Below are 14,758 nucleotides of genomic sequence, written 5' to 3' on the forward strand. Positions count from 1 at the left end.
GAAGGCAGGAGGAGGAGAGGACAACAGAAAATGAGATGGTTGGATGGCATCAGTGACTCAATGGACATGAGTTTGAGCAAGCTTCAGGATTTGCTGATGGGACAGGGAGGCCTGGCATGCTGCAGTCCATCGGGTCACAAACAGTCGGACATGACTGAGCGACTGAACTGAACTGAACTGAACAAGGTGATAAAAGGATATATGATGATGAGCAACAATTATATTTTTGTCAAATGAAATAAGTCTCTTGCTTGATTAATCTGTAAAGTCATTTTTCAAATGCTCCCTAAATCATGTTTAAGCATCCAGATAAATTAATATAAAAGAACAACCTTCACAAATTTTCTTATAAGTGATTTTTGAGCACTGATTATTAACATATTAGAAGCCCTGTTAGAGAACACTACACTAACTATTAGTATTAGTGTTAGTCTTTCAGTTATTTCTGACTCTTTGTGATCCCATAGAATGAAAAGAACATAAACATGTTATATATTTATTTATTTTAAAAAAATTTAGCAGCACCACATGTATTCGGGGATCTTAGTTTCCTCACCATGGATTAAACCCATGTGCCCTTCAGTGGAAGCATGTAATCTTAACCACTGTACTGCCAAGCACATCCCTGATAAAACATAAACTTATTTTAGAAGAAAGAAACATTGATGGAATCCACTTCTTGGATATTAGACCCATACAAATGTACCATAAATGAGTCCTTTGTGGAGTAAAATTTAATAAAAATATCAGTTTTATAGAATTAAATTACCTTACTAAATCTTTCATTTTGACATTTCAAGTTTCAGAGTACATAGGAAATAGTCAGGTAAAATAGGACAGCCAATGCACCTACCCCACTCTACTTGTAGTCAATCTCTTTGAAAGTATTTGAGTTTATCAGTTGCTCCCATTTGTTTTTCTCCAGATGTGGTTACTCTTCTTGAAATGTCCTACATGTCTTCCTGTCAACCTGAAGAACTACATTATTGTTTCCCCAGTCCGTGAAAGAAGCTTTGTGTATGAGAACAAGAACGTGGAAGCAACTATATAATATATTGCTGCTAAGTCGCTTCAGTCGTGTCCGACTCTGTGCGACCCCATAGACAGCAGCCCATCAGGCTCCCCTGTCCCTGGGATTCTCCAGGCAAGAATACTGGAGTGGGTTGCCATTTCCTTCTCCAATGAATGAAAGTGAAAAGTGAAAGTGAAGTCTCTCAGTCGTGTCTGACTCTTCGCGACCCCATGGACTGCAGCCTACCAGGCTCCTCCATCCATGGGATTTTCCAGGCAAGAGTACTGGAGTGGGGTGCCATTGCCTTCTCCAATATAATATATTATGGTTGTTCAATTGTCTATTTTTGACGTCATGAGACATTATAGTAATTACAGTGATGAGAGCCAAGTGGAGTTAGGATCATGTGAAACATACATATTTCTTATTTTCATATAATACTTAAATTTGTACTATTTTTTAACAATTTGTTGTTGTAGCATGTAAGACACTCATTCATATAGAATTACTTCAAATATGTGTGTGTGTGTTAGTCCCTCAGTCGTTTCTGACTCTTTGTGACCGCATGGACAATAGCCCACCAGGCTCCTCTGTCCATGGAATTCTCGAGTCAAGAATACTGGAGTGGGTAGCCATTTCCTTTTTCAGGGAATCTTCCAGACCCAGGGATCAAATCCTGGTCTCCTGCATTGCAGGCAGATTCTTTACTGTCTGAACTACCAGGAAAGCTCCATATACTTTATTACAAGTTAAATACAGCACTACATTGAAGGAGAATGTAATAAGCATGTCAGGGAAATTATGCAGTGGAATTCTTCTGACAAACTATTTGAATACCACTTTTATGGCTTGAAATCTCTAGAACTGCATATAGTAAAGACTTAGTTCCCCTATCTATTTACTTTTTTTTTTTAATCCAAATTGCTCAGAGACTATAAAATAAACTTGCATTTTTGCTTTTCATATTTTAAAATTTCAGAGTTTCTTATTTGTTTCTACTTTTGCTTTCTCTGATTGTTATGATTCTGTCCAACTATGACTGTTGCCTACCTAATCACCATATATTGCCTGTAAAAACAGTACTTAAATAATGTTGGCACTACTGAAACTTGTAGACAATTTTAATTCTCTGTAACTGCTTTCATTGTATCCCCCTTATCAGTTTCCAAATGAACAGTAGACTATAATAGCAGCATGTGGATGTGGGAGCATGGTAAAGAAATTTAATGTTATCTTATAGTTGTTCATGGGAGAGGGAAAATTAGAGCCAAATAAAGGTTATGTGCAGGCTTCCCTGGTGGCTCAGTAGTAAAGAATCCTCCTGCCAATGCAGGAGACTCAGGTTCAATCCTTGGGTCAGGAAGATCCCTGGGAGATGGAAATGGCAACCCACTCCAGTATCCTTGACTGGAAAATCCCATGGACAGAGGAGCCTGGTGGGCTACAGTCTATGGACCCCCAATGAATCAAACACTAGCAACTAAACAACAACACCAACAAAGGTATGTGCATAGGAATCTTTACCCTGAGTATCTGAGTTAAATTCATCATGCTTCCATAAAGCTAAACAATGGCTCTTTCTATCCATATTTATTAGTTAAATTCCTGTACTGGTCATTCAAAAAATTAAACTCAGCATTTTAAAAGGAACTTCAAAATTTTAAACATAACAATACATTTTCAAGTGGTAAATGCAAGGTTTTGAGTCAAATTCTGGAGATTGAGGTAATTTTCATGCATATTTATATCATGCATGTTTACATCCTTATAGAGGCAGAGTAAATTTTGTTACACACTGGTCGAACACTCAAAAACGGTCTGGTATATTTGAATTATCAACTATCTTCTGTGAGGGCGGAGGATTTTGCTTGTTTTGTTCACTGATTCATTCTCAGTGCCTACAATAATGCCTGATATATACGAACTCCTTAAAAATATCTGTTGAACATGTGACTACGTCTTCACGAAAGTAATGACTAACTGGACAGCAACTATTCCTTCCAGGTTTGCAATATGTATTTTCGGCTAAATTTTAGAAATTGAAGTATGTTTTTTTCCCAACTTATTTTTCTGGTTTTCAAAACCTCTGAGAGAATTTCAACTGATGAAACACATTTTAAAATGTTTTATTTGATGCTATTATTAAAGATAGAATAGAACATATTTCAAATGGATTGTGATAACAGGACTGCTTAGAATTAGGTCATTTTCTTAATCCTCCTTCTTGTGTAGAGATTGCAAATGCATGCAATGCTTAAAAAAGAGATCTGTAGTATTCTTCTGCCAGTTGTAATAATGTGTAATACCTAAGGGTAAGATAAGAATAGAGTGGTAGTTTTAATTCTTATTGTAACTGCCCTATTTTTATTTTTGCTTGTGTTTGCATGGTATTTATAAAATCACACACAGACACTCAATTTTTTTAGATGTCCTAGCTTCACAGTAGGACACATGTATATGTATGTATATTGACTTATAGTAAGCAAAAATGGGGTGTTTCCATTCTGTCACATTCATAGAGGAGTGTAAGACCAATAATTCATAAGAGAATGAGTCGAAAAGGTTTCTATATTATGTAATCCCAGTGCTCATCATTGAGCAAATGATGCTAAAAATACTACAGGCAATAGTCTTTTTGTGTTGTTTACTGGAATAGAAAATGTCTTCAGTATTAGCATTACTCACTATAATACTTAATTTAAAAAAATGACATTAACTCTTTAACATAGGAAGGTGGTTTGACCCGTGATATATAATTTTTAAATTCTGTGATAAAAATTTATAAAATGAGACGCTTCAGATCTATTTACTTCATTACTTGGTTTTGTTCATGATCCAAACTATCTCAGTGATTGCAACAAATGAATTTATTCTGTTACTGATTGCAAATGGGAAGGTTTCTTTTTTCCCACTTTTGTCTTCAGGCCTGTCAATATGCATATTTTCTAAAATTATTTAATGTAATACATTGTCTGGCATAATCATATGATAATATCCATAGCAAGTTATTTATATCATTTCATGATGTTTTTAGAATAATTAAAAGGTTTTGAAAATTTTAAATTGGTTATCAACTACCAATGAAAACTGAGAATTTCCTTAATTAGATACCTTTGTGCATTAATAGTTTTCTCTAACTATTTTTTATTTTTTAAAAATCTTTAACAGATTTTTAAAATGACCATCTGTCATCTGATTCTTTAAAACTTTGGAATGAATTGATAGCTATATTAATCCATACTTAATTATAAAAATATAATGTCCTACAGGGTTTAGAGCAGTGTAATACAAATTTCTCTTTGTGTTTATAAACCATATCACTGACACATACAAATAACATCCAGAAGCATATTATGACGTATCGTGATACTAGATATAAAACATATTTAATATACCAAATTGAGACTTTATACAATAAAATTGAGAATAGGAATTGAGAATTAATACAGGAAATTGAAGAGAAATTTGCAAATTACAAAGAAATACAAATTCCTGTTTGAACATTTTCAGAACTCAACTGAAATAAAATGGCAAATTTTAGGGAATGAAAAGTAATAAACAAGAAGAGGAAAAGCACCAGAGATATTGTTTGTTTTTGGACTCTCTATTTTTTTTAAATTTTATTTTATTTTTAAACTTTACAATATTGTATTAGTTTTGCCAAATATCGAAATGAATCCGCCACAGGTATACCCGCGTTCCCCATCCTGAACCCTCCACCCTCCTCCCTCCCCTCCCCTGGACTCTCTATTTTAACTTGACAAAATCTTTTAAAATGCCTTTCTTATTTCTAAACCCTAGTCAAGCTGTTTATTTTAGTTGGGTAATTCTTATGTTGCAGAGTCAGACACAACTTAGTGACTGAAAAACAACAACAATTATGTCAGTTTGTAGATGTGAAAACCCATTTTTACATGGACTACTTCATGAAAACTATAAACAAATTCTGTGAGTTGTTATGTCTTGTATTCCACTTCTCTCACTGAATGTTCAGATGCTAACAAATCATAAATATACAAATTTAAACTGGTGAAATAGCTTTTGTTTCAGTATCTCCAACTATATGGAATTCAGTCTTTCCTGAAGATCATTCTTTTTCTGGAATTAATAGACAGCTCTTCATCAACATGAAAGTTGCCTCCTTGTAATTTTATACCAGATCTTGTTCCTCTCATTCAAAGAAAGACAACTTTAATCCCTTTTTTACACAACTGTTCTTCCCATGTTTACACATTTGCCATATCAAACCCTCTATCTATCTCTGAAAAGATATTTCTTCTTTAATCCAAACTTCCTAATCTAGACCTATATTTACATTTTGATGCCCAGAGCTGAACACATGGAATATTGCATAAAACATTCATTTCACATGGAAGAACTACATTTAAAATCCACATTGTAACAAATGAGTATATTTTTGTTGTTAGTGACAAATATCCCTTTACTTTTCCTTAACTATTGAATGAAATGTTTTAAATTATTTTTATTACTTTTGACTATCTTTTTAAAAATTGTTTATTTTTAATTGAAGGACAATTGTTTTACCATACTGCATTACTTTTATTTTATTTTTAAATTTTTTTAAAATTTAATTGGAGGCTAATTACTTTATAATATGGTAGTGGTTTGTGCCATACTGCATTACTTTTAACTATCTTGTTATAACATTATCTTTTATATATTTTCTCAACGGTGAACACCTTTATAAATACTCTGGGTCTCATATACTCAAGGTATCTTGCTTAATTTATCTTTCATTTTAATGTAAAGATACATATTAGAGTAAAAACAAATCTGTCATTAGTTTATTTAACAGAGTCTACTGTGCTAGTATTTGCAGTTAGTGATTTGGGTATTTTTTAATTTTATTGAACTATAGTTGATTTACAAGGTTGTTTTATTAAGTTCTGCTGTACAGCAAAGTGATTCAATTATACATATACATATTCTCATTCATATTCTTTTCCATTATGTTTTATTACAGGATATTGAATATAGTTCCCTGTGGTATACAGTAGGACCTTGTTATTTCATTTAATGATTTTAACTTAAAACTGAGCATTTAGTTAACTACATTTAGTACTTGGCTTTAATAATTTCTTCCTCCTCTTCCTGTTTCTTTTCTCTTCTCTTTGACAGTTCTCCGTGGGGGATACAAAAAACACCCTAGTGCAATCCTGCCTGGTATGGACTTGTTGTCCGGGACGTATATATTTGCGGTTCTGTTAGCATGTGTCGTGTTTCAGTCTGGCGCCCAGGAGAAGAACTACACCATTCGGGAAGAAATGCCAGAAAACGTCCTCATAGGCGACTTGCTCAAAGACCTCAACTTGTCGCTAATTCCAGACAAGTCTTTAACAACTCCTATGCAATTCAAGTTGGTATACAAGACCGGAGATGTGCCACTGATTCGAATTGAAGAGGGCACAGGTGAGATCTTCACTACTGGAGCTCGCATTGATCGTGAGAAATTGTGTGCTGGCATCATAGTGGACACCCATTGCTTTTATGAAGTGGAGGTTGCCGTTCTGCCGGATGAAATATTTAGATTGGTTAAAATACGTTTTCTGATAGAAGACATAAACGATAATGCACCATTATTCCCTGCAACGGTTATCAATATATCAATTCCAGAGAACTCGGCTATAAACTCTCGATATGCTCTCCCAGCGGCCATTGATCCAGACACAGGAATAAACGGAGTTCAAAACTACCAACTAATTAAGGTACGTTTTAAAATACTTTGTTAAAGATAGCTCAATTTTTAAAGGGAAAAAAAGGGAATCTTAGTGTACTTCACACTTTGAGTAATTCATCTTTACAATTAATCAAAGTTTAATGCATAGCAGAGAAAATTTATCAATGCAATTTTTGCAATGGCATGGGGTTTAAGAATCATTTTAAGTATATTCATTTTCAAGCAATTGTTTGTGTTTCCACTAACAATCTATTATAGGAGTCAGACAAGGAGCTCAGCATTGCTGCTTACACATCAGTAACTTACCCAACATCTTATTTGTAATCTATCTAGTCATGGCTGTGCCTCAAACTTGGCCTAAACAAGCAAATCTAAGAATTCATTAAGAATGAATCCACAAAACCTATCAGTTTTTCTAAGTGATTATTTTTGACAGAAGCTTTATCTTGTCATTTGTAAATAAATCTGCTTTAGGTGAATAGAACTTTTTTATTACGAGCATTTCTACACTTATATAGTAATAACAAATATATTTCATGCTGATTTCAAGTCAAGGAAAGATCTTTAAGCATCTCTTGAATCACAAAATGAGATTAAATTTTAGACACGTTGTTAATGTTAAATGTTTTCATTTTGTTCTGAATCTTTCAAAACACAGAACATTACTTTGCTATAAAGGGTAAGTTTTCTTTTTTTTTTTTTTTCAGCTAAAAAATTCCTTACTCTAAAGAACCTTTTTTGGTTTGATTTGGGCCTTGTGATGGGAAATGCAGAGGGAAGGATAGATGAAATATTGGATATTCTTTAAAATCGTGAAGAAGGAATTCATTTATCAAGTGAATGGGTGATTCCTTTTAATTACCTATATGGTATATAGAGTAGTAGAAAACTCAGATTTGGGTATGTGAAATAATACATACCCAAGTAATACACACATAATCATTTGAATGATTTTGGCAAATGTGTAAAAGAACAAATGTGCAGATATTATGTAGACATGATCAAGTGATTTTCAAAGTTTTATAAGCAGTTTCTGACTATTCACTACTAGATTATGATCATCATGATGACCAATGTTAAAATTATTAAAAGAACATATAAATAAGATACTTTTATGTATATCATCTGAAGATTTTTGCTGATGCTGATATGTTGTGGAGATGTATTTATTTATAAATAGATTCAGAAATCTAACTCTAGAGATCTTTTGAGTAATTTCAAATGAAATGCAAATTTGTGTGTGAATTATAAGAAGTAAAAACTGAAAAAGGATAGATGTTATAAATGAGCATTTTTAGGTAAGGTCCCTGCAATGGCATCCCCTTATCTGATGAAATGGAAAAATATGCAGGAGTCAGAAAGATATAGATCACAATTTTGTGCTTGCCACCAACTAGAAAAGCCACCTCCAGATTAATCTTTCTGACCTTTAGTTTCTCAAATCATAATATGAGGATGGTGCTATAAATGTCACAGGAGTAGAATTGGGAAGAGTAAGCACTAAGTAGAGGGTCGATATACCTGCATAAAAGATTTTTGGAGATGCATTGAAACAGTTAACTGTTTATAGAAATGTGAGGCTTATCACTTTAAATAACATCTCTAAAGTTACAATGTCCAGTAAAACTTTCTGCAGCAATGAGGGAAGTTCTGTAATCTGTGGTATCAAATATGGTAGCTACTGGCCACAAGTGGCTATTGAATACTTGAAATGTGGTTAGTGTTACAAAGGAACTGAATTTTTAATTTTACTTCATTTTAATAGCCACCTGTGATAACTGGCTACCGTATTGGAGAGCACAGCTAAAACCAAACAAAAAAAAAAAGTTTATTGAAATAAAAATGAGGCCTTACCAAATTTAAATCAAGAATTAGCAATAGGATCTCTCCCAATTATCCTGACAAAAGTGTTATTTTGAAATGTAGTGCTTTACTCAAAGAATAATTTTGTCATGTTTCCTTTAGGGAAACTTAATGAACTTCCAAGAAATTTCTGTTGTCATGAAAGCTGCTTAACAAATTCTAATTAAACAAATAAACCCACTGGCATGATTTAGGTTTGTTGAAGTCTTTTTTCACTTGAATTTCTTCGAAAGATTGTCAGCAAGTGACATAAAGACAGGCTCATTAGAGGTACTGAGATGAGTCTTAGAAATAGATATGCTCTAAAATTTCATTCTGTTTTAGAATGTGTGCTAAGCCAAAAGTGAACTATACGATGTACCTAAAGCACTGGGGCATTTGTATGGCCCTATGGGCAAATATTGTCCTGACAGCTTGTTAAAAATAATGAGAATGGAACACAAAACATACCCCTGGGCTTGCAGAAGGTCATGACATGTGTTAACTGAGTGCACTCTGACTTACAAGAAGGTCCTGTCATGAAAGTGGCATATATACTGGGGGGGAGATAGGGAGGTTAAACAAAAAGAAAGAAAATAAACATGTTACAATTCACCCATAAACTTTATTAAAGTGTTATAATTTGAAAGTAAGCCAACCATAATAATTTCTTTTAAAAGATACCCTGTCCTGCAGAATAGGTTGAAAATTGAATTAATATTAACTTGTTTTATATTTGCTGAATAGATAGGACTAGCAAAATCACAGTTTATCCTAAGGAAGTATAAGATTTGTACTTAAATGTTCAGATAACAAAGGGAGAGAAGTGGAAGATATAGGAAAAAATTAGGTCAATTTACACATGAAAGGTCTTGTTATTAACAAATGTATGTTAATTAACAAGATAATTAACTGAAAATGCAGTCATTTGATAAATGTCAAATTGTGTATAATAAAAAGTAGTCTAGACAAAACTTTAATAATATTGATCTTCAAAACCATAACATATAGTTTAATTTCATTTATACATTTTTATGATATTATCTGTGCTTTGAAATAAACAGGAAAATGTTATTATTTCACATTTTAAATATATGGAAATTTAATTTCATTTCAAAGTAATAATTTATTTTGCTTATACTGATATGATTAGTAAATTGGAAGCCAGACTAAGGTCTTCTGAATCTTAGATTTGACTGACAGAAACACAGACAGACAGATAACCTTGAGAGTGGGGATCACAGAAAGTTTAACAGGAGGGAAAAGAAACAAAAGAAGAAGGCAAAAAAAGTGAGGAATGAATGAGTAACATGATTAACAAATGATTCTGCTTAGTACAAAAAAGTTATGATAAAATAAAGCTTATACTACCATGGCAAGGTTGAATTTCAGCTTTTTTGAGAGATTAGATTACTCTAAAGACAAAAGATTCATGTATAAAAGTTTTTGATGTGAAATTGTCACTTAAAAAAGCATCCAGAAATGAAATCTTCACTTTCCCCTCTTTCAAGTAAACTCATGCTATAATGAGAATTTCCTATGATATTCTGATTTAATTATCCTTAATTTGGACTAACCATGCAATGGCAACCCACTCCAGTACTCTTGCCTGGAAAATCCAATGGACGGAGAAGCCTGGTAGGCTTCAGTCCATGGGGTCGCTAAGAGTCGGGCACGACTGAGCGACTTCACTTTCACTTTTCACTTTCATGCATTGGAGAAGGAAATGGCAACCCACTCCAGTATTCTTGCCTGGAGAATCCCGGGGACAGAGGAGTCTAGCGGGCTCCCGTCTATGGGGTCACACAGAGTCGGACACGACTGAAGAGACTTAGCAGTAGCAGCAACATGCTAAAGATCTATAAGTATATATCTATTATATACACATATATGTTTATGGGCATGTATGCCATTTTAATATGTGATAAATATACCATTTTAAAATGTTATTAAATAATATATTTTAAACTATATATATTATACATGGTATATAGTATACACTACATATTGTATACTATATATATATAATTATCTGCATCTATGTGTCATTTATTATGTATATGCTTAGTAGTATTTGATAGAGTTGTTGTCCAGGAGTAAGAAATTACAGTGTGTTTCTAACTTCCGCTTTTTTATTCCAATGGCCTGTTAGTTATAAAATATCTTTTCAAATTCTAAGTTTTGGCATCAGGGAGACAGTATATTTACAAATAGAAATATACTTCAAGCACCCAGTCTGACTCAGGATATGGATATAAAGCACAAGGATCTACTTCTTCCTATGTTTGGAACTCAGGGGAAATTAAATTAGTTTATGTAATGATGTTGCATATGTCTTCATTTTCTGCTTCAGATTTTCATCTTCCCCCATATATACCAATAGTAATATTTCTATACTAGCCCTGTGACAGCATGTTGATGAGTTCCCTTGAGGCAGGAATGACAGTGTTTCAAAGGTTGACTGTGCTGATGGAGCGTGAAGATCACGTTTTTCTCAGATTGGTGACCACACTCAAAGCCCTCACACATCTTTGCCCATCTCATAAAGCATCCTCATATTTTCCATCCACCTCCAGAAAAATTTAACCTTGGACAGAGTCTTCAAATAATCAAGGTTTGGGTCCTTGTTTCTATTTTGTTTAAAATAAGATACATTTGATTTTTACTTTTACGACTAAATGAGAACCAAGTATCTTCCCTCTTGATCAAGAATTTGGATTTATGAAACTAAGGTTAGACTTAGATTTGCTTTGAAATCTGGGACTACAAAATACGCATTGTGCAAATTGTGTCTACCATTAGATTTAGTAATCTTGAATACACTTGCCAAGAATGAGACATCGAATAATATGCTGTGGAGGCAATGAGCAAGCAAACTTTATTATTCTGAAGGAGTTAATATTTCTTTATCATATGTATGCATAGATTAGCATAGTATGTAGTATCAGGAGGAGTGAGTACAGATTCAATAATGCCATTGCAGGCATAATATGGTATAACAATGTGTTTAACTGCTTTAGAACACAGTTACCTCTAAAGATGTTCAGAAAGGTCTGAATATAGTGATTTCTTCATTTTTCTACTATAAAATTTTATTTGGAAATTCACCCTTTCCACTTTAAGATAATTTGATTTTATGTTCTCTGAATTCTGTGATGTGCAGATTAACATTTTTGATCTGTATTAAAAAGTAAAAGAGATGACAATCAAATGCTAATGACCATTAGGTCCCTGAAAGCTGGGGATTATTATTAAAGTGCACCTCCAGTGGGGAAAAATGACAACATAAAAATTGTTCTCTTCATAAATAGATCTTTATTAATGCTGTCAGGTCTTATTAAAATGAGAGTGTGACACTAATAGGATTAAGTAACTTTTGACTCCATTGCTATTATCAGAGTCCTGGTTAGTACAGTTCATTACTGCCTTTCATTAAATACATGTGTTATCAATAGTCCCAAATGAAGCACATATAGGTAGGACATTTTAGATAGCTCAATTGTAGAATTTATAAATTGAGATTCTGAACAGCAAATATGTCCCCAACTTTGATTAATTTACTCACGTTCTACTATTTGACCTGATAATAGCAATGAGCTCTAAGAAATACTGCTAAGTTTTACATCAATTAATATATGGCACAGGTTTATTTATCTGTTATTCCATTGTTCACTATATCTAAATAAAAATCAATTTGATGTTTAATTTTGTGCCTGCCAAAACTGACGACATACAACCTAAACAAATATGTATTTAATTACAAGTGAAAATTATTTGGTATAGAACTCTAATGAAAACATGAGGTTTGGCTCCCATAATTCTGACTGATACCAGGAACCTAAAATAATAAACATTCCAATGTGTGTAGTTCAGTCAGTTCAGTCACTCAGTCATGTCCGACTCTTTGGGACTCCATGAATCGCAGCATGCCAGGCCTCCCTGTCCATCACCAACTCCAGGAGTTCACCCAAACTCATGTCCATCGAGTCAGTGGTGCCATCCAGCCATCTCATCCTCTGTCGTCCCCTTCTCCTCCTGCCCCCAATTCCTCCCAGCATCAGAGTCTTTTCCAATGAGTCAACTCTTCGCATGAGGTGGCCAAAGTACTGGAGTTTCAGCTTTGGCATCAGTCCTTCCAAAGAACACCCAGGGCTGATGTCCTATAGAATGGACTGGTTGGATCTCCTTGCAGTCCAAGGGACTCTCAAGAATCTTCTCCAACACCACAGTTCAAAAGCATCAATTCTTTGGTGCTCAGCTTTCTTCACAGTTCAACTCTCACATCCATACATGACCACAGGAAAAACCATAGCCTTGACTAGACAGACCTTTGTTGGCAAAGTAATGTCTCTGCTTTTCAATATGCTATCTAGGTTGGTCATAACTTTCCTTCCAAGGAGTAAGCGTCTTTTAATTCAATGGCTGCAGTCAACATCTGCAGTGATTTTGGAGCCCCAAAAACTAAAGTCTGACACTGTTTCCACTGTTTCCCCATCTATTTCCCATGAAGTGATGGGACCGGATGCCATGATCTTCGTTTTCTGAATGTTGAGCTTTAAGCCAACTTTTTCACTCTCCACTTTCACTTTCACCAAGAGGCTGTTTAGTTCCTCTTCACTCTCTGCCATAAGGGTGGTGTCATCTGCATATCTGAGGTTATTGATATTTCTCCCAGCAATCTTGATTCCAGCTTCTATTTCTTCCAGTCCAGCGTTTCTCATGATGTACTCTACCTATACGTTAAATAAGCGGGGTGACAATATACATCCTTGACGTACTCCTTTTCCTATTTGGAACCAGTCTCTTGCTCCATGTCCAGTTCTAACTGTTGCTTCCTGACCTCCATATAGGTTTCTCAAGAGTCAGGTCAGGTGGTCTGGTATTCCCATCTCTTTCAGAATTTTCCAAAGTGTGTGTAGTTAGTTGAGCATAAATTATTATTTTTTGTCTATACCACTTTGTACTGACTGTATAACAACACTCAGAGAACTGAAATATGATCTTACATTCAGTCTTACACCAAAAAAAGTGCATTGGTAAAGTGTTTGCACCTGAGGTAAAAATTTCTTGTTCGAAAGTGATGATAAAGGCAATGAGGTCATTTTGGGAGAAATTTCTGATTTTGACCTAATTTGATCAAGAAATTAATTTATATAGCTTTATGTTTTTACCACACTTTATGCCTTTACCAAGCTTTATGTGAATTTGGACCAGTTTTGAAGAAATGATTCTTTAGCAAAAAATATAAAATGCATATGAAAATAGTTATCATTTCAAAATAAAATGCTGAAAAATTAGCATTTTCCCTTTGTATTTGTCAGTTTTGAGTCATCTTCATAAATCAATAAGAAGTGTGAATAATTCAATAGATTCAAATAAATCACTTTGACTACAAATTAAATTTTAGTATATCTTTGCTGAAGTATCTTTTACTTTCTGAATGCAGGTAGAATGTACCAGAGAAAAGAAAGTATTAGTTTCAATTTAACTTTAAAACACAGAGCTTAAATAACTATTTTTGAAATATTATTTTTACATTGGTTTTTTGCTTGCATATATTTTTCAGTTGCTGTGAAATATAAGATATAATTTTAGATGACCAGACATAAGAAACATACTGTTTTTGTTTTTAAACACACTTAAAGAATGTTTAGGGCTTCCCTGGTGGCTCAGATGGTACAGAAAATGTGCATGCATGCTAAGTTACTTCAGTTGTGTCCAGCTCTGTGCCACCCTATGGACCACAGGCCACCAGGCTCCTCTTCCCATGGGCTTCTCCAGGCAAGAATATTGCAGTGGGTTTCATGCCCTCCATGGGATCTTTCCTACCCAGGGAGTGAACCCGCATCTCTTATGTCTCCTGCACTGGCAAATAGGTAATTTACCACTAGTGCCCCAAAGTGGTAATTTATCACTGGGAAGCCCCAAAGAATGTTCAGTGGCATAATATTTTAATTACTGCATGTAGACATCTGTAAACTTTCAGGTAAACTAAGAAAAGTAATACAAAGTTATATAATAGGAGATACAAATAAAATACTTTTTTGAAAAAAGTATTTTTAAACTTTGTTTCATTAAAAAAAAAGGCATTTTAATAGTGGAATATTGTAAAATGAAACTTTAGGTTATCTAACCTAATTTATATTTATCCTTGTGATCTCAATCAGGATTTTTATTTTTATAGAATCAGGATATTCTCATGAACA

At 33.9% G+C, this 14,758-nt stretch overlaps 1 protein-coding gene across 6 annotated transcripts in view; it reads left to right on the forward strand.

Moving 5' to 3' along the window:
• LOC538674 (protocadherin-11 X-linked) overlaps nucleotides 1–14,758 on the forward strand; it is an 801,970-nt gene that overhangs the window by 63,641 nt on the left and 723,571 nt on the right. For all 6 annotated transcript variants that reach the window (XM_059883735.1, XM_059883736.1, XM_059883737.1 and 3 more), the window contains exon 2: nucleotides 6,152–6,738. In XM_059883735.1, coding sequence (XP_059739718.1) covers nucleotides 6,199–6,738 — 540 coding nt within the window. In that variant the 5' untranslated portion in view covers nucleotides 6,152–6,198. The remainder of the gene's footprint in view (nucleotides 1–6,151; nucleotides 6,739–14,758) is intronic.

This window comes from Bos taurus, chromosome X, assembly GCF_002263795.3.
Source record: "Bos taurus isolate L1 Dominette 01449 registration number 42190680 breed Hereford chromosome X, ARS-UCD2.0, whole genome shotgun sequence".
Lineage (NCBI taxonomy): Eukaryota > Metazoa > Chordata > Mammalia > Artiodactyla > Bovidae > Bos > Bos taurus.